Source organism: Tenrec ecaudatus, chromosome 13, assembly GCF_050624435.1.
Source record: "Tenrec ecaudatus isolate mTenEca1 chromosome 13, mTenEca1.hap1, whole genome shotgun sequence".
Lineage (NCBI taxonomy): Eukaryota > Metazoa > Chordata > Mammalia > Afrosoricida > Tenrecidae > Tenrec > Tenrec ecaudatus.
The window spans coordinates 72,871,755-72,898,130 of NC_134542.1; the positions used below are offsets into that span (position 1 = coordinate 72,871,755).

Below are 26,376 nucleotides of genomic sequence, written 5' to 3' on the forward strand. Positions count from 1 at the left end.
CAGCTCTACTCTTTTCACTACGTTTGCTCTGAATCAAATCGACCAGTCAGTCATGAGTGTTCCAGCTTGAAGTGGGTGAGATCTACTCTTAGCAGATGTGTCCACACTTCAATCCGTTTGAATTTTGCCCTGTAATACTTTACTAATAAATGTATTGACTGGAAGAACATGTTGGGAATCAGGAGCAATAGAAGAAGTAAATAAGAAACACCAGTGGCACAGTTTTAAAAAAAATCAACGAGAACTTTGAGAATAAATAATGCCTTATGGTCATGATAATTATATGTGATAATGATATGTTTACAACAATAATTCTATAACTCGGAACCTTCAGAAGTTTGTATGCGTTTGGTAAGCTTCTAAACTTTGTATTTTCTCATCTGTCATAACCGTATTTAGTCTACCTTTTGCTCATCTAGAAAGATCTTCAATGATTGTAATTTCCTTGAAACATAGAATCTTATTTAAATATAACAATCAGATGTGTTCTAAGAGGAGAGAAACAGACTTCCCATATACAATCACAGATAAAATCCGCAGAGATCCCCGTCCTCTCTGTGCCCGTGTAGTTGTAAAGTATTTGGTTTTTGTTGATGTTGTAAGGCATGCCAAGGACGTATTTCTACTCTTTCCTGCCCCCCCCCCAGGTGAGAGAAGATCCTTTATATCATTTAGTCAAAGCCCAGGCACAGAAGAAAATGGGAGAGATAGCAGAAGCTATGAAAACCCTGCATATGGCAATGAACTTACCTGGCATGAGGAGATTTGGAGCTTCTTCAACATCTAAAGGCCAGAAAACTGAAATTGATGCAAGTCATCGCTTATCAATCTTTCTTGAGTTGATAGAACTTCACCGCTTAAATGGCGAGCAGGTAGTCAAGTTGTACTTCCATCATTTATATGTGATAAAATATATGCCATAAAATAACTCTGTTATTCCAGTATATATATTGGTAGGTGCTGAAAAAGCTAAAGTTATTCCCTTGACTAAAGTGAAGAAGTTTAGAAAATGTATTTGTTATACGTTGAGCTGAAACGTGCTTTCTGCCAACACCTGCAAGGTGGACATAAATTACTTCATAAGTGGCTTTAAATCTCAGCATGATTCACCTTGACTGCTCTGAGACAGCATCATTCTGTTGTCACTGGGCATTTCCAAAAGGAGTCTCACGCACACACCCTCACATAGACACACAGGAAGCCCTACTGACAGAGCGGGTTACGTGTTCGGTTGCTAACTGCAAGCTCATCATTTGGAAACGGCTCTCTGCCCCTGTAAATATTCACAGCTTCAAAATTACTATGTAGGGTCTCAATGAGGTGATAGACATTTGATGGCCATGAGATCTGAGATACATGCCCACAAATAAATGTGTGCTTTTGTGCGTATATATATATATAGAGAGAGACAGAGAGAGGTAATTCTGAGAGAAATCCTTGTGGAAAACTGGGAACTTAACACCTTTTGGTTTATTTACATCCGTTGTTAATAATTTGCTTTCCATATTTCAATACAAATTGAGAAGGTCATCAATTTCTAGTTGTCAACTCACATGGAATTTCAATTCCATCACTCACCAAATCAAAACCTAACTCACTGCCATCAAGCCAGTGCTGATGCACGCGACCCTAAAGGATAGGCGGGAACAGATCAACATAAAACACATGGAATAAATTGGATCAGAACTACTCATGTAGGTAATTCAAAGGTGTATTTTTTTTTACATTTTAATATTCCTGAAGGTAGAACACCTTATAATATCTGAAGTTAAGTAAGTTTTAAGATAAGTAACATTTTAGATTTAGAAATGAACTCAATGTCCACTTGAGGGTAATTAAGAGGTTGCTCTGGGGGCAGGAATAGAGGCATATTCTATTTATAATGAAGCATTAGTGATCAGAGAGGCTGAAAGGGGCATTACTGACCTTTCTAAGAGTTTGGGCTTTAGAATCAAGCTGCCTGGGTTCGGACTCTAGTTCTCTTCACTTGTTCACTTTTTCACTCTGAAAATTCAAGTGTCCTTACCATAAGATGGAGCTAATGATAATAACCACAACAATAGGGTTGTTGTGGGAATGAAATGGGGTAGTACAATGCCTAGTGCAAAGGAAATATTTTGCTCAGCAAGTTATAGTAGTACAGGTCAGAAGTAGCTGTTTTCCTACTTACTTGTTTACTAGTTAACAAATATTTATAGTTTCATCTAAACTCATTCTCTGATTTTAGTTTTCAATTTTTAACTTTTGAAACTCCTATAAGTTTGTCTTACAGATATGAAAACTATGCTAGTGTTTACTGTTGTGTCTGTATTATTAGAGGGTAATTGGCTTATTGCTTTGAATAAATATTTCCATTTTGTCCTTGTAGCATGAGGCAGCAAAAGTTTTACAAGACGCCATCCATGAATTTTCAGGGACATCTGAAGAATTGCGGGTTACGATGGCTAATGCAGACCTCGCTCTGGCCCAAGGAGATACTGAGAGAGCCTTAAGCATGCTTCGAAACGTCACAACTCAACAACCGTATTTCATAGAAGCCAAAGAAAAAATGGCAGATATTTATCTCAAGTACAGAAAAGAGAAAATGCTCTATATCACTTGTTATAGGTAAGTTTTATTTCAACAAATTATACCGTGACGTATTTTACCTCCTGTCAAAGGGAGCCCTAGTATACCGCTGGCTACACCTTGGACTGGGAGCTCCAAGGCCACAGTTCTAACCCACCAGGCCCTCTGGGGGTGAAAGATGAGGCTGTCTGCTCCCACAGGGATTGACTGAGTCTCAGCAACCCCATAATTGCTGAAAAATCAGAATCAATTCGATGGCGGAGGGGAGTATTGATTTCCAGCTTCATTTTTTGTGTTTCTGCTCATTGCTTTGTGGATGCTTCACAGGTCTTTGCCTGATGTGTCCTTGCTTCATTGACCACCAACCCAATCACTCTTTACAAAACATAGTTATAATGACTTCAACCTGTGTCTTACTTTGCCCCTCAGGTTTCATCAAATGTTATCTCTAGCCCCTGAAAACCTTTGTTTCCTCTTCCTTCGTGGGTTCACCTATGCACATTTTATGTAACTGTCCACACTCAGATTCTTTGTAGATACTGAGTGATGCAGAGCAGCCGAGCAGCGCTCACATGCAGATGGATGACTGGAGTCCTCAGAGGGCATTTTCTGAGATGCTCCCAACAGATCAAGTACTAACCAACATCTCTTTCATGACGTGAAAAGATATTACTCTACTGTTGAATTGTTTCTGACACAATCAAATATAGTAGGTAAAGTCATACAGTTTTATTTCAGCCAAGTCTGAAAACAGTACCTCTACAGGTAAGGTTTGAACCTTAGCGTCATTGTTAAAATTGAGCTATAGTTCTCACAAGAGGTTTGGGACCATTTAAGTGAGACACTGTATGGTAACAACCTCGTGCCACACTTCCAAGATGGAAGGATAGTACTTTTTTAAAAATTAAAATACTTGTATTGGGGGTCTTACACCTTTTATCCCAATCCATCCATTGTGTCAAGCACATTTGTACATTTGTTGCCATCATCATTTTCAAAGCATTTTCTTTCTACTTGAGCCCTTGGTATCAGCTCCTCATTTCCTCCCCTTCCCCCGCCTTCCCTCCCTCATGAGCCCTCGGTAAGGTGTAGATAGTTATTTTCATTTCTTACATCGTCCTCTGTCACCCTTCACCCATGCCTCTGTTGTTCGTCCAGGTAGTCCTTTTTTAGATCCCTTACTTTAAAAAGCCTTTATTACTATGTCACTTCAAGACTAAACATGGCAAAAAAAGATTCCTTTCTGGATAATCATAAGTTATGTGTTTACTATCTACTGCAGCCTGTTAACCTTCATTTCAGAAACCACAAATGCTTCCTGGAAAAACCTAATCAGCCTGTGGGTGTGGATATGAGTGTGTTTCGTTTTTAAATAATATTGCACTAGTATATCTATAGGTGGTACTTTGAAGGACATCGGTTAATTGACAAATGAGCTTGCTTTTTACCTTACTGGTTCAGCAGAAGATGCTCTTGTGTAAGGTACTAAGCAGAGTTGATCTGATTTCCAGGGAGATGGCGGAGAGCCTGCCCTGCCCCCGGTCCTTCCTTCTTCTTGGTGACGCCTACATGGATATTCAAGAGGTAATGCTTCTGATGCTACTTTACTGAGAGCATTTTTGGTTTAAAAGAAGATCTCAAGCCTCCTCTTCATGATTAGTGTGGTCAGTATAATAGTCTACGAAAAGGAGTGTATTTGTTAAAATGTTTGCTTAGTAGCGGGTGATAGAGCGTCTTCAAGGTGAAAGGCACTTTTCCCAATGAAACATTCTGTTTTTTCCCTTCGCAAGTTGAGATCCAGTCATTTAGCCCTCTGACTGTTTGACCTAGAGGTGCGTGACATGCGTGTTAGGAGGCTCCTGTAAACAAACTTGGAGAGCTCCCGGGTAAGCTGGGAGTTTCTTCCCCAGACTGGGAACAGTTCTCTTTGACTGTAGCTGACTTTCCCGCCACTGCGAGAAGTAAGGAGCCCAAACGCTGTCTCTGAAAACATGGCCTGACTAACGTGAGTGAGGATTAGACTCATCAGTTACCCCACCCACCCTGGATACTAGGATCGCTCTGAAATTGGGGGATTAGTTTTACAAAGTATTTCAAATATAGAGCTTCACTATAGAAATGCCATTTAATGAGATCCAGTGAAAGCTTCTTAACGATTGCATATTTTTTGCCAATTTTAGCCTGAAGAAGCCATAGTAGCCTATGAGCAAGCACTGAATCAGAACCCAAATGATGGAACCGTGGCAAGAAAAATTGGGAAAGCCCTTGTTAAAACCCACAACTATTCAAAGGTAGGCATTTTATACTTGGAAATACCTGTACCTCGATATCTTTTATAGCTGCCTCTCTGTTAATAAACTGCTCTGTGGGGCGTTCTCAGCAGAGGCTGCCTTTTTCTTGGATCCGGACACAAAGCAAATGGCAGTTTGCATGGCAGGCTTTCTCAGATGGCGCTGTGCAGACTGCTTGAGCACCACCGCCGAATTCCGACTCTTGCCTGGCACCTCCATCCACGGCACCCAGTCAGTGGCAACACATTGCCTTTTATACACTCCTGTCATCGTAGGAGAAGGCCTCATGGATGCCCTTTCTGAGCGAATTTTAGAAAGCCACACGCTTCGTGTTTGTCTTTCCCCAGTAGAAAAAAATGGATGTTCCTGTAACTGTTAACGTTTTTCGTCCAATCCCGGTCACCACTGGCTTTGAGAAGGCTCCCTGGCCCTGTCCGCTTGCCTAGCACTGTCTTTTACCCAGTTGTTGTAAGAAATGTCAGTTGCCCTGTGTGATCATTGAATCTCTCAGAAGAACGTCCTGCTTCACCTGTCATGCAGGCATGTGCTGTGTCGCCTTAATTAGTGTTCTCTATTTGCCTCTCGACTTTCCAATATCCATTACAATGGCCACACAGAACACGGACAAAATTCAAAATTAAAGGACTTGTGAAGGAAGTCCACAGATTGTAATACCCGTGAGAAATGTTCAGGATAGTTGTTTGGCACAAAGCTTGCCAAAATTCTAAGAGGTCTGCAATTAAATGCCCACAGGGGCATACCACGCCGCTTTGAATCCCAACCTAAGGCATCCAGCTTCGGTTCCCTGGGCAGCAAACCCAGCTCCCTGAAGTAACTACATGGAGGCATCCAACTGCAGTCAACCTCAGCCAGAAGGCACTCAGCTGTGCCCGTGGGCCAGCCAGCCCAGCTTCCCAGTGAAGTACCCAGAGGCACCCTGCTCCACAAGCCAGCCTCCTGCACGAAAGCACTCAGCTGTCCTTGCTCTGTGGCTTGGGAGGCCCACCACTCTTCCTCCTGCTTCTGCTGCTGCTCCTCTGATGCTGTCGCTGTCTTCTCCATCCAGGAGGTTCGCTGCCTAGCGCTCTCAGGTCCAGAGGACACACTCCTGACTCTTGCTGGCAGTGAGATCCCTCCTCTGCTTCTCAGAGGGCTCATTTTATAAGCAGGAGGATGGCACTCCAGGGAAGCCTGTTCGCTGTCACCCAGAGGTGAATCCTGTCAGGATCTTCTCCCACTGTCTTACAAGAACCACACACAAAAGACTTTGGCTGGAAGAGCCGCATTAAATACACGTGGCTACCGCCTGTACTTCCAATTATGCAAATACTTTCAGTCTAGTGAATAAAATATATACTCTTGAATGCCGTAATTACCATTTTTCTAACTGAAACTGGTTTTGTTTAGGCAATCACTTACTATGAGACAGCTCTGAAAAATGGACAACATAATTATCTTGCCTGTGACATGGCTGAGCTTTTACTAAAACTGAAAATGTGTGAAAGAGCCGAAAACGTTCTTCAACATGCTTTGCCTCATGAACCTGGTATGAAATCTTATGATATTTTAAAAAAGAGATTACGCACACATATTTACATACATAATGGCACATATATGTAACATATGCATAGATATATACACGTAATTTATCATAATACCACTGTACTATAATAGATGTTTGAAAGCTAACTACAGATTTATGTGAAAGATATTTTATTTTCTAAAATAATCTAAAGGAAGTTTCCTATATATTACCACTGTCTTTGATGTTTGAGCATTTTTACAATCTACTTTCTGTTAAAAAGTAACAAGGTTATTTTTTAAAATACTGAAAGAAAACAAAATAAAAAAGCTAAAGTAATGTATAAGTCTTTTTGTACCTGCCATGAGTCCATTTGGCTATTCTCATATTAGCTCCCTAGAGGCAACTGATTTTGATATTTTTGTGTTTTACTCTCTATACAGTGTGTGTGTATATGTGTGTGTGTGTAAGTGTACTAAGTGTGTTGTTGTTGTTAGGTGTTGTCAAGTTGACTCCAACCCATAGCGACCCTGTGCATAGCAGAACCAAACACTGCATGGCCCTATGCCATCCTCACAATGGTTCCTATGCCGGGACCCATTGAAGCCATCCATCTCATTGAAGGCTTTCCTCTTGTTCACTGCCCTTCCACTTTATCCAACATGTTGTCCTTCTTCAGGGACTGGTCTCTCCTGACAGTATTCCCAAAGTACGTAAGAAGTCCTGCCACCCTTACCTTTAAGGAGCACTTGCCTTATTTCTTCCAACACGCCATGGTTCTTTCAGCATTTTTCTCCCGCTCCACAATCCCAATGCACCAACTCTTGTCCAGTCTTCCCTCCTCATTGTGCAACTTTCTCATCCATATGATGCAGTGGAGAATGCCATGGTTTGGGGTCAGGTGCGCCTTAGTATTCAAATCAACATCCTTGCTCTTCAATACTCTAAAGAGGTTTTGTGCAGCAGATTTACCCAATGCAAAGCATCTTTTGATCTTTCGACTGCTGTGTCCATGAGCATTGATTGTGGATCCATCTAAAATATAATCCTTGACAATGTCAGCCTTTTCCCCACTTATCAGGATGTCACCTGTTGTTTCCACTGGGAAGCAACTGGATGTTGACTTTCTTTATGTTGAATTGTAATTCATACTGAAGGCTACAGTCCTTGATATTCATCAACAGCTGCTTCAAGTCATACTTACTTTCAGCCATCAAGGTTGTGTTATCTGCATATTACAGGTTTTTAATAAGCCTTCCTCCAATCCTGATGCTGCAGTCTTCTCTATCTAATCCAGCTACTCTGTGGATGATTTGCTCAGCATACAGATTGAACAAGCATGGTGAGAAGATACAACCCTGATGCACACCTTTCCTAGTTTTAAACCATGCAGCATTCCCTTGTTCCGTGAGCACAACTGCCTCTTGATCCGTGTACAAGTTCTGCACGAACACTTCATTCCTCTCAAGGCTGTCTGTAGTTTGTTAGGACCACATAATCGAATGTCTTTGCATAGTCAATGAAACACACGTACACATCTTTCGGGTATTCTCTGCTCTCAGTCAAGATCCATCTGATTTTAGCTCCCTTTTTCCAAGTCCTCTTCTGAATATGGACTGAACTCTTGGCAGTTCCCTGACAGTATACTGCTGCAACTTGTGTTGGGTTGTCTTCAGCAGAAACTTACTTGCATGTTGTAGCAATGATACTGTTCTGTAATTAGTGCTTTTGATTGGGTCACCTTCTTTGGAATGGGTTCCAATGTAGATTTCCTGCAGTCAGTTGGCCAAGTACCTTGTCTTTCAAATTCCCTGGCATAGGAAGGTAAGTGCTTCTGGTGCTTCATCAGCTTGTGGAAACATTTCCATTTGTATTTCATCAATTCCTGGAGACTAATTTGGGGTTAATGTTTGAGTGCAGCTTGAACTTCTTCCTTCTGTACCATTGGTTCTTGCTCATGCTGCTGCCTCCTGAACTGGTAAAATGTTGACTAGTTCTTTTTTTGTACAGTGGCTCTGGGTATTTTTTCCATCTTCTTGGGATGCTTCCTGCATTATTCAACATTTGACCCATAGAATCTTTTAATATTGCAATTCAAGACTTGAATTGTCTCTTCATTTCTTTCCGTTGAAGACATGCTGAGAGTGGTCTTCCTTTTTGTGGTTTTCCTTTAAAGCTGCACATTTCATTATAAGACTTGACTTTGCCTTCTCGAGCTGCCCTCTGAAGTGGCTGTTCAGCTTCTTGACATCATCATTTCTTCCATTTGCCTCAGCTGCGCTGTGATTACGAGCATCTTCTTCTGCCGTCTATGAGTACTTTGATCTTTTCTTTCTTTCCTATTTAACAACCTGTTCCTTCATGAAGGAGGGCCCTGACACCCTCCCACGGCTCATCAGGTCTTCTGTCATTAGCGTTCAGAAGCAATTCTGTTCTTGGGAGGTTCTCAAAATTCAGGTGGGATAAACTGAAGATTGACCCTTGTGGAATTGTTTTAATTTTCCTCAACTCCCACCTGAACATGTGTATGAGCAGTTGATGATCTGTTCCACAGTCAGTCCCTGACCTCATTTTGGCTGCTAATATTGAGCTTCTCCTTGGCCTCTTGCCCCAGATTTAGTTAATCTGATTTCTGTGTGTTCCATCTGGAGAAGGCCATGTGTGTAGTCACTGTTTGTGTTGTTGAAAAAAGGTATTTGCTATGAACAGGTTTCTCGTTTTGCAAAATTCTATCATGTGATCTCCAGCTTCATTTCTATCACCAAGACCATATTTTCCTTTTTATTTCCAACTTTTCCATTCAAATCGCCAGTAATTATTAATGCATCTTGATTGTATGTTTGATCAATTTCAGATTGAAGACATTGGTTGAATTTTTGATTTCTTCATCACTAGCTTTTGTGGCTGGTGCATAAGTTTGAATAAGGGTTGTATTAAATGAATTTCCTTGAATGCAGACAGAGATAATTCTATCCCAGATTGCATTAAACTCCAAAAATAGATCTTGAAATGTCCTTTTGACTATGGGCTTGATTCCTCTTGATTGTGTCATTCCGTCATAGTAAAGCCGTGCTTTTCTGGTTAAAAATGTTCAGTACCAGTCCGTGTCAGCTCACTAACGTAACGCCTACGATATCAGTGCATTCCACCTCATTTTTGATGGCTGCCGATTTTCCTCGAGTCCTACTCTGTACATTCCAAGTTCCCATTATTAGGTTTTTTTCAGTTGTTTCTTCTGACCTTGGCTTGTGCCCCATCTGCAAATGAAGATCCCGAAGGCCCCGATCTCTCAGGCTTCACTCCATGTGCTTCACCACAGTGAGATGGTGCTTTGAGAAAACAGCTCCTTCCCATCTGATGTCGAGTGCCTTCCAACCCCACGGGCCCATCCCCTTCCAACCCCACGGGCCCATCCCCTGGCACTGTCTTGGACAACCTTCTGCGTCCGTTCATTAGGCTTTCAGTGTCTGACGGTACTTCAAAGCCACGCATAAGGTTTTCTGCAGCTAATGTCTCCAGAGTGGGCAGCCAAGTCCTCATAGGTAGTCCGACTGAGTCCGGGTGACCCTGCTGGCATTTAAAATACCAGTGACATCGCTTCCAGCATCTCAGCAGTGCACACGCCGTGACAGTAGGACAAGTCACATACAGATACACAGTGCTGCCATCAGGTCAGGCAACATCTAACTGCACGCGCATTGATGGCCACATGCAGGGCATTTCCAGAAGGAAAGCAGCGCTCCTTTTGTTTATTATTTCCCTCTGATGGTGTCGTCGTCCCCCACCCCTTCCCCGCCCCCAGTGATGGAATAGCAGGGCTCCAGAGCACATCCCAGTTCTCACAGCACCTCCTCCTTCCCTTTCTGCCTCCACTCACCTGCCCAGCAGCCTTTCCGTCCTGGTTCAGGGCCCCTGCTGGGAACACTCTGCTTCAGCAGCAGGCACTGGCAGGACCATCCCTTGTGAAAAGGGGTGTAGAGGGGGAGATGCTAAAAGAAAATCTATTTTGCCTACATTGGATGTATGTAACATTAAGTAATATAAATACTTTCATTTAATAAACATTTGCTAAGCACAAACCTATAGTATACCTAGATGATGCCATATACATTTCATGATATATTATTTTATTCATTTCTAATGCAAATATAATTTTCCCCATTAAAAAAAAAAATCAATGGCCTCCTGGCCCCGGGTAGCTTCTGTTTAGTGAGAGGCTTTGCTGTTTTGTTTTTTTTTTCCAATTTTTAAAAATTATTACATCATTTTATTGGGGGCTCATACAACTCTTTCCACAATCCATACATATATCCATTGTGTCAAGCACATTTGTACATTTGTTGCCATCATTATTCTCAAAGCATTTGCTTTCTCCTTGAGCCCTTGGTATCAGCTCCTCATTTTTTCCCTTCCCGCCCTGCCCCGCCTCCGTCATGAATCCTTAATAATTTATAAATTACTATTATTTTGTCACATCCTACACTGTCCAACATCTCTCTTCACCCACTTTTCTATTATCTATCCACTTGGGAGGGGGTTATAGGTAGATTCTTATTATTGGTTCCTCCTTTACACCCCACCTTCCCTCCACCCGCCTGGTATCACCACTCTTACCACTAGTCCTGAACGGATCATCTGTCCTGGATTCCCTGTGTTTCCAGTTCCTATCTGTACCAGTGTACATCCTCCGCTGTAGCTGGATTTGTAAGGTAGAATTGGGATCATGATGGGGGGGTGGGTAAGCATTTAAGAACTAGAGGAAAGTTGTATGTTTCATCGTTGCTACACTGCACCCTGACTGGCTCATCTCCTTGCGATCCTTCTGTAAGGAGATGTCCACTTGCCTACAGATGGGCTTTGGGTCCCCACTTCGCACTCCCCCTCATTCACAATGATATGTTTGTTTGTTCTTTGATGCCTGATACCTCATCCCTTCAATACCTCCTGATCACACAGGCTGGTGTGCTTATTCCTTGTGGGTTTTTTTGCTTCTCAGCTAAATGGCCACTTGTTTATCTTCAAGCCTTTAAGACCCCAGGCATTATATCTTTTGATAGCAGGACACTATCAGCTTTCTTCACCATACTTGGTTATGCGCCTGCTTGGTCTTCAGTGTCAGGAAGGTGAGCCTCAAGGAATGCCAGTTTAAGTGTTCTTGCATTGAGGGAGTACTTGTGTGGAGGCCCAATGTCCATCTGCTTGCCTTAATACTAAACCTATAAATAGATGCACATAGATCTATTTCCCCATCATCATATGTAAATATATTTACATATGTGCGTGCCTGTATTTAGACCTCTATAAATGACAAAAAAGAAAAGCCTGTAAATAGCTCAAGGTCTGTTTGTTGACCTTTAGGAGTGTTTTCCGGTCGAGTCTGATGGGATGTCATGCTGTGGCCCCAAAGTCTGTTTTGGTATTCCCTCGGGACTTCCTAGCTGTGCTCCCCTTGCTGTTCTGTTACACGCCCTTAGTGTTTTGCCTCAGTGTGGTGGGATCAGATCAGGTGCCATTCCCACACTGTGTCTCCAGTGTTGTCTCCTGTAGAGCTATGGGTCAGTAAGGGATGTTGTGTCGCATAGTGGGGCTGGCTATATGGCCCTCGCTGAATTTTCCCTATATTTTAGTGAGCAACCTGAGACTCAGTTTTCTTGATATGTGTATGTTTACCTAGCTAATAAATAGCACTGAGTTCTAATAGAGAACCCAAATGTGGTTGTCTAAATCAATACCCCTTAATCTGCCTTTGCCAGTCTGCTCCTCATTAAGCCTTCTTCAGCTCCTCAGTCACAACTTCATCTTTCTTTGGAATTGCTAAGAGCCCACATCTTTGGCCTTAGGGAGTCCACTTGACTTTACCTCAGAATATATTCAGAATACTGTGTGGTATTGAGCTGCTAACCACAGGTCAGCTCTTCGAAGCTACCATCTGCTCCTTGGAAGAAAGACATGGCTTTCTATTCCCATAAGGAGTTAGTCTTAGAAGCACACAGGGACAGTTCTACCTTCTCTTACACGGTCACTATGAGTCAGCATGGACTCGATAGCAGTGAGTATACTACACAGCGTCATGATTTCACTGTTTCCACTACTGTTGTCCTGTTAGTGAGCGGTCATCTTCTCTCCTCCCTGGTCTCCCGTGTCCATCTCTAGCTCCCACATCCCTGCGACTGCCTTTCTTAGCACAGAAGCAGGACAGACCCTTTAAGGAAAAAAAGGAAGACAGATGACATCATCGTCCTGCTGAAGCTCTGCATTGGCCCCTATTTCCCAGTTAAGCCAGAGTTTTTACCACAGCTGGCTGAAGTAGGTGGCTCTTCACGTGGGTCTCTCTGCTTCTCTGAGCATGCTTCTCTCACTCGCCCATTCTAGTGCAGCCTCTCTGCTCTCCCTTGAGAGAATAGTAACGCCTGCTCCTTGGGATCTTAAAGAAACAATGTATTATATATAATAATGTATATAAATAATGTATATTTGTAGTATGTCGAATGGACAGTGCACACAATAATAGAAGAAACATTTTTGCTAATTATCTTAGGCCCTCTTATTGCTCTTAGATCACAGAATAATAATACCAAGTACTTAAATACTACTTACCTTATCAGACCAGACTGACTTTACCAGGACTTACTTTATGGACCAGACTTTACTTCAAATGCATTTTAAATGCTGACTCATTTCCCAGTGTATACATGATTTCCCAAAGTGGGTGATGCCACCCCCAGGGGTACTGGACTGAGCTAGTAGGACTGCCGTCCTGCAATTCATAGTGACCCTATAGGACAGGCTAGAACTGCCCCTGTGGGTTTCTGAGACTAAGACTTTTTTTGAAACTAACTCTTTACATGCGTAGAAAGCCTCATCTTTCTCCAGCCAGAGTGGCTGGGGATTTGAAATGCCAACCTGGCAATTAGCAACAGGTATCGAGTTCAGAATTATAGAGGTGTAGGCACTTTTATTTTCGCTGGTTTATGAAGAAAAAGGACAGAAACTGAGCGTAAGTCCCTTCCTCAAATTTGAATTGCTAGTATGTGTGAAGCCTCCATTTGAAACCAGACTGGTTGACGCCAGCAGGAGCACTTGTGTCCACTGCAGAGTGTGGTACAATGTGCCAGTGCATTATTTTACAACACTGGTGGCTTGTTAGTTTCACCTACCAACACCCGCCATTTGTTATCTTCCCCTCTAACTCTGCTTCCAGTTAATTCTTATCCCAAATCTTAGTTTCAATTTGGTCATTCTACACATAAAAATATTATGTTTTATTTACTATTTTTAAAAAGAGTTCTTTAACATGTATTCCATGCAATGCATCTTATTCTTCCATAGTAAATGAACTGTCAGCTCTTATAGAAGATGGACGGACTCAAGTTCTTTTAGCAAAAATTTTTAGCAAGCTGGAAAGACTTGATGAAGCGCTCACCTCGTTACATCAGGTGATTACATTTGTCTGTGAATGTGAGTGTAACACAGGAGATGGGGGGAAGGAGGGGTCATGAGGAATATGCCACATGTCATTTGCTTTTGATCGACTTGTTTAATTTGCTATTATGAGAGTTATATTGAAATGCTTCACTGTGATTGCGGATTTGCCTTTACCCCATAAGTCTTGTTTAATTCATTTAATTAACTTTGTTCTATTTATTTAGAAGCTGTATTATTGGATCCACTCAGATTTAGAATTGTGACATTTTACCAAAGAATGAATTAGCCCCTCTGTAATTATAAAATGGCCTCCTTTATTTCTAGTGATGCTTCTTCCTGTAAAATCTCCTTTGTCTGATATTAAGATTAACAACATCAGTTTTCTTTTGCTTGGTGTTGTCATGATACATATTTTTAAAATCTGTTTACTTTCAATTTTTCTGTGCCCTTATTACCTTAAAGATCTTTGTTAAAAAATTAAGATATAATTGTGGGTTTTTTAAAGTTTCTAATCTATTATGATTATCTGAATTATATTAGAATATTTTGTTTGCATCTAATGTAAGTATGGATTATATTTTAATGTATCACTGGCATGTTACAGCCTTTTAAAATTTTCTCATTTTCTGCTAAGTTATTTTTGGTTTTGATTTTGTACCTTCCCAAGAATGAACCAGCCTGGGGAGCGGTATTGATTTAGGATGTTTTATTAGAACACTCTCCAGAAAGGTGGTTATTGTTGTTGGGGTGCCAGCGTGTGTATTCTGATGCACAGTGAGCGACCTCTTGTGACAGGCGCAGACTGCGGTGCAGGCTCTCTGGCCTTTCCAAAGCAGGTGATGAGGCCCGTGCGCTCGGAAACACTGTATGGGTTCAAACCACCAGCCTCGGACTGAGCAGTTAAGCCTGCGACTGTGTTACTGGGATCTCCTGCCAGAAGATTGAACTAGTGCTCATATGCCATCAACAATATATGAATATGCTTCCTCCCAGAAATGGTTCAAAATTAGGTTTCATCATTTTTATCTAGTTACAGTATTTTTAAAATTCTTGCAAGTGTAACACTTTACCCTTTTTACTCATGGAATCACAGCGTGTAAGTCTTTTTTCCAACTGTTTGTTTCAGGGTGTAATGCCCTGTCCGCGAGATGCCTGTGCATTTGCTTGTATCCCCGGAAGGGGGTGGGGACGGGGAACTCACCCTACAGTAAGCACTTTGGTGCTGGTAGTTCAGTGGCTACATGCTTGGCTGGCAGCATAAACTTGCCGGCCACTTCTCTGGAGAAGGCATGGCATTCTGCTTCCATAGGGAGCCTGGTCTAGGAAACCTTATGGGCAGTCTGTCTCTGTTCTGCGGGGCCTCTGTGCTGGAACTGATGTGATGGCAGTTGTTTATTTTTTTGTTTGCTTGTTTGTCTCATATGGAAAGATGTGCTCTTTTCTTTGGAAACAAGTGTGTATTTTAGAGCTCAAGAAGATGTTTTTTTCTCCATCAGACTTTGTGAGGTCACGGGTCAATAGTACTACTTAGATAAATCCTAAGTCAAATGATACTAGCTATGAGTTATCAAGACGGTGAAGTGTATTATCATTTTTTTGCTTCTCTTTACTCTCTCTTTTCCCTAGGCTCTTGAGCTGCAGGCTAGAATTCTGAAACGTGTTCAGATGGAGAAGCCAGATGCGGTTCCTGCGCAGAAACAATTCGCTGCTGACATTTGTTCAGAGATTGCAGCACATTTGGTGGCTCAGCGAGACTTTGAGAGAGCCATTAAGTTTTATAGAGAAGCTCTTGTTTATTGTGAAACCGATAATAAGGTCAGTACCATTGCACCAAAGTACACACCTTTCGTTCCAAATAATGTCATCTCATTTCCCCAAACGTTAGTCTTATCAGCTTATTGATCATGAAGTCAGGAGAAAATTAACAAAACTATAAGTTAAAAGATGTCATGGTGTCCAGAAAGCCTTTACAGTGCTTGCGTGACACAGCTTAAATTAACAAAGCTGGGTTTTAAATTGTTATCGTGCGGAATAGCACTCCTAAAATCTGTGTGCTCTTTGCTTTTTAATAAACCTTTTGTTTAAGAATTGTTTCCATTTCCTTCATCCCTCATAAATATTAATCTGCATTAGTCAGTTTAGTTGGTTACACCTCCGTTCTTCAGTTCCATTAAGACGCTAAGGATTCAGAAATGACACGAGACTGAATCTCTGACTGCAAGTGACATAGTATGGGAAGAGGTTGAAGACCATGTCAACATAGAACCATTACTTCTGCATAGGCTGGTTTCATATCTTATAGGAGTGATTTTTTTTTAATATTCTGATAATGGATAAATTCTTAAATTGATAAAGCAGAGAAACCACAGATAAGCTTTGTTAGTCTAGGTAGACTAAAGAAATCCATACTCATATGTGTATAAGAAAGAGCTTTATATACAAGAGCAGCTGAATATTGAGAAAACATCCCAGCCTAATGCCTATCAAGTCCATAAGGCCGATATTAGCCCATATGTCCAATACCAATCTATAAAGTCCTCTTCAGACTCATGAAATACATACAATGACGCTGAATGCAGGATGATCACAGGCCAGTGGGTGGAAGTCTTGTGGATCCAGTGGCATTGTAAGCATTTCAGCGCTGGCAGGGGTCTCCATGTGATTTCTCTGGCTTCAGAGATCTGGCTCCATCAGCCTCTTTTTCCATGTGTCTTCTCCACAGGGATGTCTCTCAGGGAGTGAGCTGAGAGAGAGAGAGAATCTCCCACCTCTAAATTAGAATACAGGAGTTCCCAGAATCCTCAGGAGAAGGCTTTGCCCACATAGAGGCCTCATTGGCTAGATCCTGATTGACAGGCTAGATTCCAACACCCCCTATACTCTTAATCCTCAAATCGACACCAGATTATGTAAATACCACACAAGCATAGTCTAGCATTGAAAGCTTAAGATGATCATTTTTTAATCGATATAACTCTTTGTGATGTAGGGTAAAAATAATCTCCGATAAGATGGGAGTGTGCAGGTACCGCTATCAGTGGTGCCCAGAACTAGAATCCTGGTCCTAAATGTGAACCTGTTTGATACTTTGTTAGCTTAGAAAGGAGAGAACAGTTCAGCGACGTAAGAACAACTTGGCCTCATCCTGAAGAAGCTGGGACTAGAATCCAATCTGCTTTTGCACTTTTTTTTCCTCCAAATTTACTGCATTCAAGACGATTCTTCCTCGCTATGGCCCTCGATAGGGTTCACGAGGATGTAAATCTTTTCCAGAGAAATATTGGCCTCCTCTTTCTCCTGTGGAGCAGGTGATGGATTTGAACTGCTGTCCTTGGGGTTAGCAATCAGCTGTGATTCCATAGCACCCCCAAGGCTCCTTGATTTAAAGACTGGTGTCCTTTTACCACTGTCTCGTGTCTACTTTTCAAGCTAGTTTGGTTACCATCTGTTATTTACTTTCTCTTCGGATTGAGAGAAAACAAATAAGCATGCCTTTAGCGTTCCTTTGGGAGCCCTGGTAGTGGGCCACATGTTGAGCTGCTCGCCATAAGGTGAGCGTTTTGAACCCACCAGTTGCTCTGCAAAAGAAACACAAGGCTGGCCACTTCCCCAGAGATTTAAAGGCCCGGGAGCTCCAAGGGACAGCTCTGCCTTGTCCTTTAAGGTTGCCATGAGTGAGAATTGACTCCATAGAGTTGGTCCGCTGCTTTAGTTCAGTCACTTTCAGTGTACAATTGTTTGATCCGGGCCCAGCCATTTTCCTCATTCCCTTTTTATTCCAAGCAGGTTCTGAAAGATCTTTCCTTTTTCTCTCTAGATAATCTTGGAACTGGCACGGTTATACCTGACACAGAATGACCTTGATGCCTGCCTACGGCAGTGTACGCTGCTTCTGCAGAGCGACCAAGAAAATGAAGCGGCCGTCATGGTGTGTCCCCAAGACCGCAGCGCTGCCCTGGGGTCCGCATGCACAGAGAGGCGGGGCCCCTTGTTGGCTCTTAGAATGCTATCGCATATCTAATAGCATTAGTGTGTTTTGGCAATAAAAGACAAAGAGTCATTAGCATGTTATTTTTAAGACTGAAACAAACTGAGTCCAGGCCTTTGTTTGCCTTTTTTTTTTTTCAAGCCAAGACAAAATTCCCACCAAATATATTCACTGCCACTGAGTCCATCCCAAGACTGTGTGAGCAGTCCCCTCTCTTTCTTACAGAGCACCTGGTGGGTTTGGACGGCCATCCTGTGGGTAGCAGTCCGCGGCTTGCTTAATCCACAGTGCCACCAGAGCTCCTTGCCATGTTAGCTCTTGTTCACTTTCCTTTTCACCCGAGGAGATGCTTTCTGAGGTGGGCTTCATGTGACAGAAGACTAAATTAAAAATTGCTGAAGACTGACTTGCTCAGACAGAGTGGACCGATTGAAACTTTCAGTAGGACTATGGGGTACAGAATCCACGTGCCATTCTATGACAATGTGTGGGAAATAAAGCGAGGTTGAGTCTTTCTTGCTTCCATATTGCTTTGCTGGAGAGGTGTTTGTTACTTGTCCAAATAGGCATGGATTCCAGTAGGTGGGGTTCACTCGAAGTTGCTGGTATAACTAAAGAGAGAAAGAAGTCTCTTTTTGCAATTAAAATCTCAGTACGTCTTCAATTCATTTGTAAAGATTCATGCTTTAAGAGATTTGGCTGTGTTTTTGTTTTTAACCATCTCCTGTCAGTCTTAACCCAGTCCAGTGAGGCATCTTTTTTTATGGTGGCGCTAAGAGTATGCAATTCACTTCTAATTCCTGTTGTGAAAATGACCCCTTTTTGCTAAAAACGGTGTGATCTGTTTCGCATCTTTGTTAAGCCAGTCACAGCTGCTCTCCTCAAGGCGTATCTGAACTTCACATGTTCACAAACTTTGCCCCGCCCCACTCCCCTCATATTTTTCATACGTAAAGGGAACTTTAAAGGCTTATTGGAAAAAACAGAATTAAAAGATGATAGAATTTTTCCATGACCTTTTTGGAAGCCCTTTTATATTTCCATAGTGCTACTTCCTGATAGGAAGATACCAAACACCAAAGTCACTGCCGTCTAGTCGATTCCTAATTACAGCGACCCTGTAAGCGCAGAGTACCACTGCCCCTGCCTGCTTCTGAGACTGAAAGTCTTGACAGGAGTAGAAAGTCTCTCCCTCCCAGGGAGAGATGGGTAGTTTCCCACTGCTGACCTGGCAGTGAGCGTCCCCCACGACACCACCACCATAGCAGTGTGTCTAAAACCAGCTTTCACCCCACAGATGATGGCTGAGCTCATGTTCCGAAAACAGGACTATGAACAAGCAGTGTTTCATTTACAGCAGCTTCTAGAACACAGCCCGGGTAAGTGTTCACCATTTATCATTTTGTTGTGTAGTTGGCACCCTTTCTCCTTCATATTTTGGCGGCTGTGTCCCGTAGGGAAGCCCCATCTAAGTAGACCCAGCTCTCCATTTACTGGGCACCTGCACGTACCTGAGCAGCTGGATGCCTGGAAGGAAACAGTACCACTGATTGGCCCCACTGCAAATTAGGATCACAGCCCTCCAGCCAGGAGGCCCTCGGAGCAGCCTGGCACTCCTAATTTTGCTGGTGAATTTTCACTCTGACTACTTTTCACACTTTCTGTTCTTGCTTCAGTTTCCAAACCCTTCTTGCTTCCTTGTTCCTCACCTAAAACCTGGCCCTTTTCTTCATGGAGAAACAGTGAGTGACGTCAAGAACTTTCCATCTCCTGTCAAGGATCCTAGCTGCCTCAGCCGCCGCACATTTCACAGTCTCCCGCGATCTCCTCCAGCCCCTCCCCACGTGCACGGAGACCACCGCTTACCTGCTTCAAGGGCTTGACCCCCACAGCTATTCTAACCCCCCCCCCACATCCATTTCTTCTTCTTCTTCATCATCATCATCCATTTCTTCTTAATCCTAGAAAAATGCTGTGTAATCTCCCTTTGGATAAATCAATCAATTAAAAACAAAAAAAGACCCAGCTCTTACGTCTGCATCCTCTCCCAGGCTTGCTCCATGGCTCTGTTCTCCTCAGCACACATTTCCGTGAAGACACTGCATGGCAGGCACACTGCCTTCCCTTCGTCTCCTGCAGGCTCTCTCCGACCCTGTGCTACGGAGGCTGCTTCTGCAGCGTGGTGCTGCCCTCCCTGTTTCAATCCCGTATTGGACCTGTCATCTTTATTGGATCCAATTTATTATTTTCCTCCATCATGAAAGGTGTTCTTCGCTTCTCTTCTGCGATGCTAGCCTTGCCTGTGTTTGGGGTTTTTCTCTCCCTTGTCCTTTACTTTTTTCAGTCTCTTTTGTTATCTCCATCTTTTATGTCCTTTAAAACTGGCACCATGGAGGCCGCAGTTCCGCTTCTCTTCTTTCTAGACATTCACCCCCAGGTGACTTCCTCCTGGCTCTCCGCCCATGGATGTGCTGATGGCAGCCACAGGTCCGTCAGTCTTCCGTATAGCATCGCTCACTTGCGTTTGCACTCAGAAGTCCAGGAGAGTCTCAAAGTTCACATTTCAAAAATGGAATGCTTGATCTTTTCCCTCCAAATTCCTTCCTCTGTTTCAACTCTGCCAGCACTGTCAGGTAAACATTGGACTACTAACTGAAAGGTTGGTGGTTTAAATCTGCCAGCTGCTCCTTGGGAGAAAGATGAGGCTCTATGCGCCCATAAAACTTTACAGCCTCAGAAAATCTGTGCAGGGTCGCAATGAGTTGCAGTGGACTCCATGACAATGGAATTAGGCTTTCTGAAATTTGTTTTGTTTCGTCTGATTGTCTCATCTGAGTCAGTGGTACCCCCATTCAGTCACTCCTTCAATTCCCAAACTTGCACTTACTCTTGCTTCACCTTTCTCTCCTACATCACATGCTGCCACTAGCAAATATCTATCAGTGCAGACCTACTGCTGTTTCAGGAACCCCGTCACTTTTTATCACCCCCCCTCTGTACCGCCCGGAAGAGGAAAGGAATGCAGGGAGCCAGGGAGGAAGGGCAGGAGAACAGGGAAGTGAAGCAGGGAAAGAGGAAGTTTTGCAAAGTGCCAATGAGAACCTGTCATTCATTTGTATCACTAAGGGCTTAACACTGCAGGGGAAGTACCAAAGTGTTGTTGCTAATCTAGACTCAAAGGCCTTCATGTTAGGCTGAAAGCACAGGCAGGATATCCTGGCTGCTGGTCGCAGCAGTGTGGACACAGCTGGCTGGACTTCAAGCAGGCAATTTAAAGAACAAAATGTACTCTTGTGCTATATTTACCAATGCTTTGAATGATAGGTTTGAATTTAGAGAACAGCACTTTCTACCCCAAAAAATAAGCTCCCAGTGAAGGCAATGATTGAAAGAAAAACATCCTGATTTTATAGTAGTAAGATCACTCTTGTAATTTTCTTTTCTTTAATCATTATTATATTTTTAAATTTTCTCCCAACTTTGGACTGTCAGACCATTCTGTTGTGTCTTTTTCATTTGATTCTAGCTTCCAGAAAGACATTAAATGAGCACTGTCAGTTACTTTACCATCTTAGCTTCTTCATTCAGAATCCAAAATATGGACATTTCTGCTCACTCCCCCTTGCCGAAGCCTTCCTATAGCTGAGTGTTTAATTCCTGGTGAAAGTCTCCAGGCCAGTTCAGTCTCGTCTGGCACGTTCCACACATGGGGTTCAGTGACAGTCCTTGCCCGTGTTACATGTGTCACCGCACCGTCCTCCTCAGTTGTCTTCTGTTTGGTCCATTTCCGGTTCTCTGGTTTTCCTGCCCCCTCCCTTATCTTCTCATCTTTGCTTTGGGGTAATTCTTGATTACTTTGATCTTATGCCCATGATTCTGTGGGCCAGCGATCTTATCAGTAATGCCCATATTTTGTGAGCCACTCTGCCATTTCCGTCAAAGGCGAACTTAGGGGAAAAGCTTACGTCGAGGCTTGAACTGCCGCACATGCAGTGTCCGTCCGTTCTGTACTGTTCCGGTGTCTCTTGTAAACTTAGGATTTGACTTCTGCCTCATATTTTTCTCCTGTCCCATCAGGGACCATCTATTGTGCCCCAGCCAGCACAGTCTTTGTGGTAGCCGGGCACCATCTAGTTTTTCTGCTCTCAAGGAAGATGCGCATGTCACTCATGTGGCTGTTTGTTCTCTGAACTCCTGGCCTCTTGTTGACGTTCCTCAGGCCTGCATCATGTTTCTCAGCATTGCCACCCTGAGTCCCAGACTCAAGCTGAGCTTGAGCTGCCACAAGAGCTGCCACCAGAGGGGATATGCATAATATTTTCAGTCTATCTCACGTTGTCCCTGTTTCACAGCTCTTCCTTCCAAATGAATAAGCAGGTCTGTTGATTTTTCAAACAAGCACACAGACAGACCTCTTTACTGTAAATACTGTTAGCACCATTGACATCATCATCGACTATCCTCAGACACCATAGTTTGTAAGATTTGAAGACTCCTTGGTGTGTCATATAAATTTCATCTCTTCCCCGACATCTGCTACTTGGTATATGCGGTTTTTTGTTTATTTGTTTTTTCAAATCAGGACTAACAAAACTGGCTTAGTAGACTGGCTACTTTGGGATGCCTACTTATCAACAAAGTATAGAATAAGTTATTCAGAAATTCAGTATGATGACTTTTCATTTCAGTCAAGCCAAATTACTTACAACCTTCAAGTTTTTATGCCCCCATGCTTTGGCCTATAATGAACTTTTCCCTTCTTATGGTTCCTCCCTGTCTTTCCCAACATGTAACTCAAAATATCCACTCACTCCTCTTAAAAAAATAAGCCACTCTAACCCTACTGCCGTCACGCCCATTGTTAACTGCTTTATCTGATTCCAGTAGGGCAACTAACGGGGGTGGTTTGTCTAGCGCGCAGAGGTTTTCTGGGACCCAGGGCCCTCGTGACTAAGGGAACGAAAGTCCCAGGCAAGTGGGGATGATCTTGTAGCCGTAATCCTGAGACATTGCATGTAGTTACTTCCTTGCCCTTCCTATTTTGCATTAAACTGCAGAGTTCTCACATCCACGGATCATATCAGATTCCTCCCACGTCCCCCCCCCCCCGCCCAGTATCGGACACCACGGCAGACATGTAGAGGGCAAAGTAAATGTTTTTTTTTTATTATTGTTACATGGGTCAAGTGAATGAGTTTGAAATACCAAACTCATTAAAAATTTCAAGGAAAGTTTTGGCTTTCATGTTTTTAACCTTGATGGGTTTTGCCCCATTCCTTGTAGGTGTTTGCAAACTCACTCGCTGGCTTATTTCATCAGAATTGCTCCAGAGCCTAGTTCCACCCTTACTTGATGTGCGTGCATCCTCCAGGAGCACGTTGCTTTCTTCAGACTCTGCCTTAGCTCACTTAAAAATGGACTGTCCAACTTAATTGAACGTCGTTAATTGAAAAATCCTCCTTTTTGATTTAATTACTGCTCTTGTGACAAATTATGCCCTTTCACTCCCCAGATCTCCAAATCTTCTTCAGTTCCCCTCTGCCACACTAATTGGTAACAAGTCCAATTAGTCCTGGATAACCAACTCTCCTCGCTCCGCATCCTCTCCCACGGCTCTAATTAAGGCCTAGCGCCACTCATCTGGAGGAACTTGGAGTTTCCCCACTAATCATCTGGCCTTTATGAGACTATTGTAATGACTCTCAAACTCAAAAAAAAGTATGTCTGTACTGAAAAAGTAAAGATGATTTCTAACATTTATGTTATAGCATTATTTTAATAATAACATGCCCCCAATTATTCTTCCATTCGTGTGTCCTGTCTGTCTTCTTCCACCATAATCTCCAATAATATCGAAGTGATCCTTCCCTGCCTCAGTAATTCCACAGGCCATCTGCTACTTGGAATCCCTTTGGAGGTACAGTTAAAGCACGTCCTGGGTTGACTCTCTCCAGAGACACCCTCACTGCCTTCAAGTCTGCTCTGACTCCTCTTGACCTGCTGTGACAGAGCAGAAGGGTGCCATAGGATTTCTGAAGCAGAGAGCCTCCTCTTTCTCCCACACAGCAATTACTGGGAGGGCTCAACCCCCAACCTTTGGATGAGTGTCCCCTGCCTTCTCCTTAGCTACAGTAACTTGGAAAAGGGGACCTCGAAGGTAGATAGTGACTAACCTCCTTCAATCCACTTAGAATTTTCTGGGTAGAAGCTATTACCCGGGCAGAGACTCTTCCTAGGTTTGGGTCTCGGAAATAAATAAGAAGTGAGTAACAGCAAAGAGGTATATTTCTATTGTTTTATAGATTTGCCTGTGTAGACCAGCCCAGCTCCAACCACATCATGACTTCATCAAAGGGAGGATAGTCTCTTTGGGGAGTTTGAACCCCATGAGGCATTTCTTTGCTTGTCTTTTAATTTGCTTCCTTGTAAATAAATTATACTTTAATGGGTTGATAGCCATCCAAGTAAAAGTTATAACATGCCATATGTGACATATTCCCTGTTTCTAGATAACTACGTGTCATTATCTCGTTTAATTGATCTTCTAAGAAGATGTGGAAAACTTGAAGAAGTTCCAAGACTCTTCATAATGGCTGAGAAGCATAACACTAGAGCAAAATTTGAATCAGGATTCTACTACTGTAAAGGACTATATCACTGGTAACTGTATTAACAAATGAATCCTTCATAGTAGTGTTTCTTTTATTCATTATGGATAAACCAGAATAAACTATTTTGTTTTCGGAAACATCTAATGTTAAATATCCTCCTAGTTGGGTTTACCATATAGATTATAAATTAAAGTTTGTAATCAGTATTTCAAATAAGTTATTTTATTTATGTATTTATTTTTGACATGTAACTAGGTATACTGGAGAACCGAATGACGCCATCCGACATTTTAATAAAGCTCGTAAAGATAGAGAATGGGGCCAAAATGCCCTTTACAACATGATAGAAATCTGTTTGAATCCAGATAATGAAACCGTTGGAGGTGAAGTATTTGAAAATTTGGATGGAGACCAGGGGTGCGTAGTGCCCAATCCATTAATCGTGTGTGTGTGTGTGTGTGTGTGTGTGTTGTGTATTTGAAAAACGTGTTCGGCTTAATAAGTAGGGATACTTTACAGAAGATAACTGTGGTAAATTCTGGTATTACACTAATGGGGTTTAGTGAAATTAATGTTTGCTGATAAAACTGTTCTCAGAACAAAATCATACCAATGTGAATGGGGCGGGGGGGGGGGGCATGGAGTAGAGACCCAAAGCCCATCTGTAGACAATTGGACATCCCCTTATAGAAAGGCCACAAGGAAGAGATGAGCCAGTCAGGGTGCAATACAGCATCAATGAAACATAGCTTTCTTTTAGTTCTTTAATGCTTCCTCCCCTAACCCCTAGCCCTTTCCCAACTCTTTTGACTCCAGTGCTACCTTACAAATCTACCTAAACCAGAGCATGTGCACGGGTGCAGATAAGAGCTGGAAACACAGGGAATTCAGGACAGATAAACCCCTCAGTACCCATATTGAGTATAGCGATACCAGGAAGGTATGCGGAAGGTGGGAGAAGAAAGGGGGAACCGTTCACAACTACAGATAACCCCCTCACAGAGGGACGGACAGCAGAAAAGTGGGTGAAGAGAGACAGCAGTCAGTGTAAGGCGTGAAAAAAATAATAATTTATAAATTATCAAGGGTTCGTGAGGGAGGGAGGGAGGGGAAAAATGAGAAGCTGATACCAAGGGCTCAAGTAGAAAGAAAATATTTGAAAATGATGATGGCAACAAATGTAAAAATGTGCTAGGTGTATGGATTGTGATAAGAGCTATACAAGTCCCCAATAAATGATTTAAAAAATTAATCACTTAAAAATAAAAATTAAATAAAAGAACGAAAATGTTCTGAAATTGATTGTGGTGATGATTACAGAAACCTTAACATGATTAAATGATTAAATGAGACGAGCCAGTCAGAGTGCAGTACAGCACCGATGAAATATACAATTTTCTTCTAGTTCTTTAATGCTTCCTTCCCCCCAGTATCAAGACCTCATTTTTGCCTTACAAATCAAATTAGATCAGAACATGCACACTGCTACAGATAAGAGCCCGAAACACAGGGAATCCAGGATAGAAAAATCCCTCAGGACCAACAATGAGAAGAGAGATACCAGGAGGATAAGGGGAAGGTGGGGGAAGAAAGAGGAAATCTATCTCAAGGATCAATATACAACCCCCTCCAGGGGAATGAACAACAGAAATGTGGGTGAAGGGTGACAGAAGAAGATATAAGATTTGAAAATAATCTATAACTTATCAAGGGTTCATCGGGGGAGGGAAAAATTGAGGATCTGATATCAAGGGCTCAAGTAGAAAGAAAATGCTCTGAAAATGATGATGGCAACATAAGAGCAAATGTGCTTGACTCAATAGATGAATGTATGGATTGTGATAAAGATATAAGAACCCCCAACAAAAGTATTTTAAAAAGAGGGATTTCCTAAATTAGAGTAGACCCAGTGCTGTTGAGTGCAGCACTCTGCGACCCTATGAGGCAGGGTGTCCAAGGCTCTAAATCTCT

General features: G+C 42.5%; 1 protein-coding gene across 2 annotated transcripts in view; it reads left to right on the plus strand.

Moving 5' to 3' along the window:
* The window catches only part of TTC21B (tetratricopeptide repeat domain 21B), an 84,566-nt gene that overhangs the window by 39,543 nt on the left and 18,647 nt on the right, over window positions 1–26,376 (plus strand). For both annotated transcript variants that reach the window (XM_075529507.1, XM_075529508.1), the window contains exons 14-24: window positions 648–872; window positions 2,369–2,607; window positions 4,080–4,152; window positions 4,749–4,859; window positions 6,267–6,405; window positions 13,711–13,817; window positions 15,433–15,621; window positions 17,624–17,734; window positions 19,092–19,173; window positions 24,304–24,454; window positions 24,661–24,822. In XM_075529507.1, coding sequence (XP_075385622.1) covers window positions 648–872; window positions 2,369–2,607; window positions 4,080–4,152; window positions 4,749–4,859; window positions 6,267–6,405; window positions 13,711–13,817; window positions 15,433–15,621; window positions 17,624–17,734; window positions 19,092–19,173; window positions 24,304–24,454; window positions 24,661–24,822 — 1,589 coding nt within the window. The remainder of the gene's footprint in view (window positions 1–647; window positions 873–2,368; window positions 2,608–4,079; window positions 4,153–4,748; window positions 4,860–6,266; window positions 6,406–13,710; window positions 13,818–15,432; window positions 15,622–17,623; window positions 17,735–19,091; window positions 19,174–24,303; window positions 24,455–24,660; window positions 24,823–26,376) is intronic.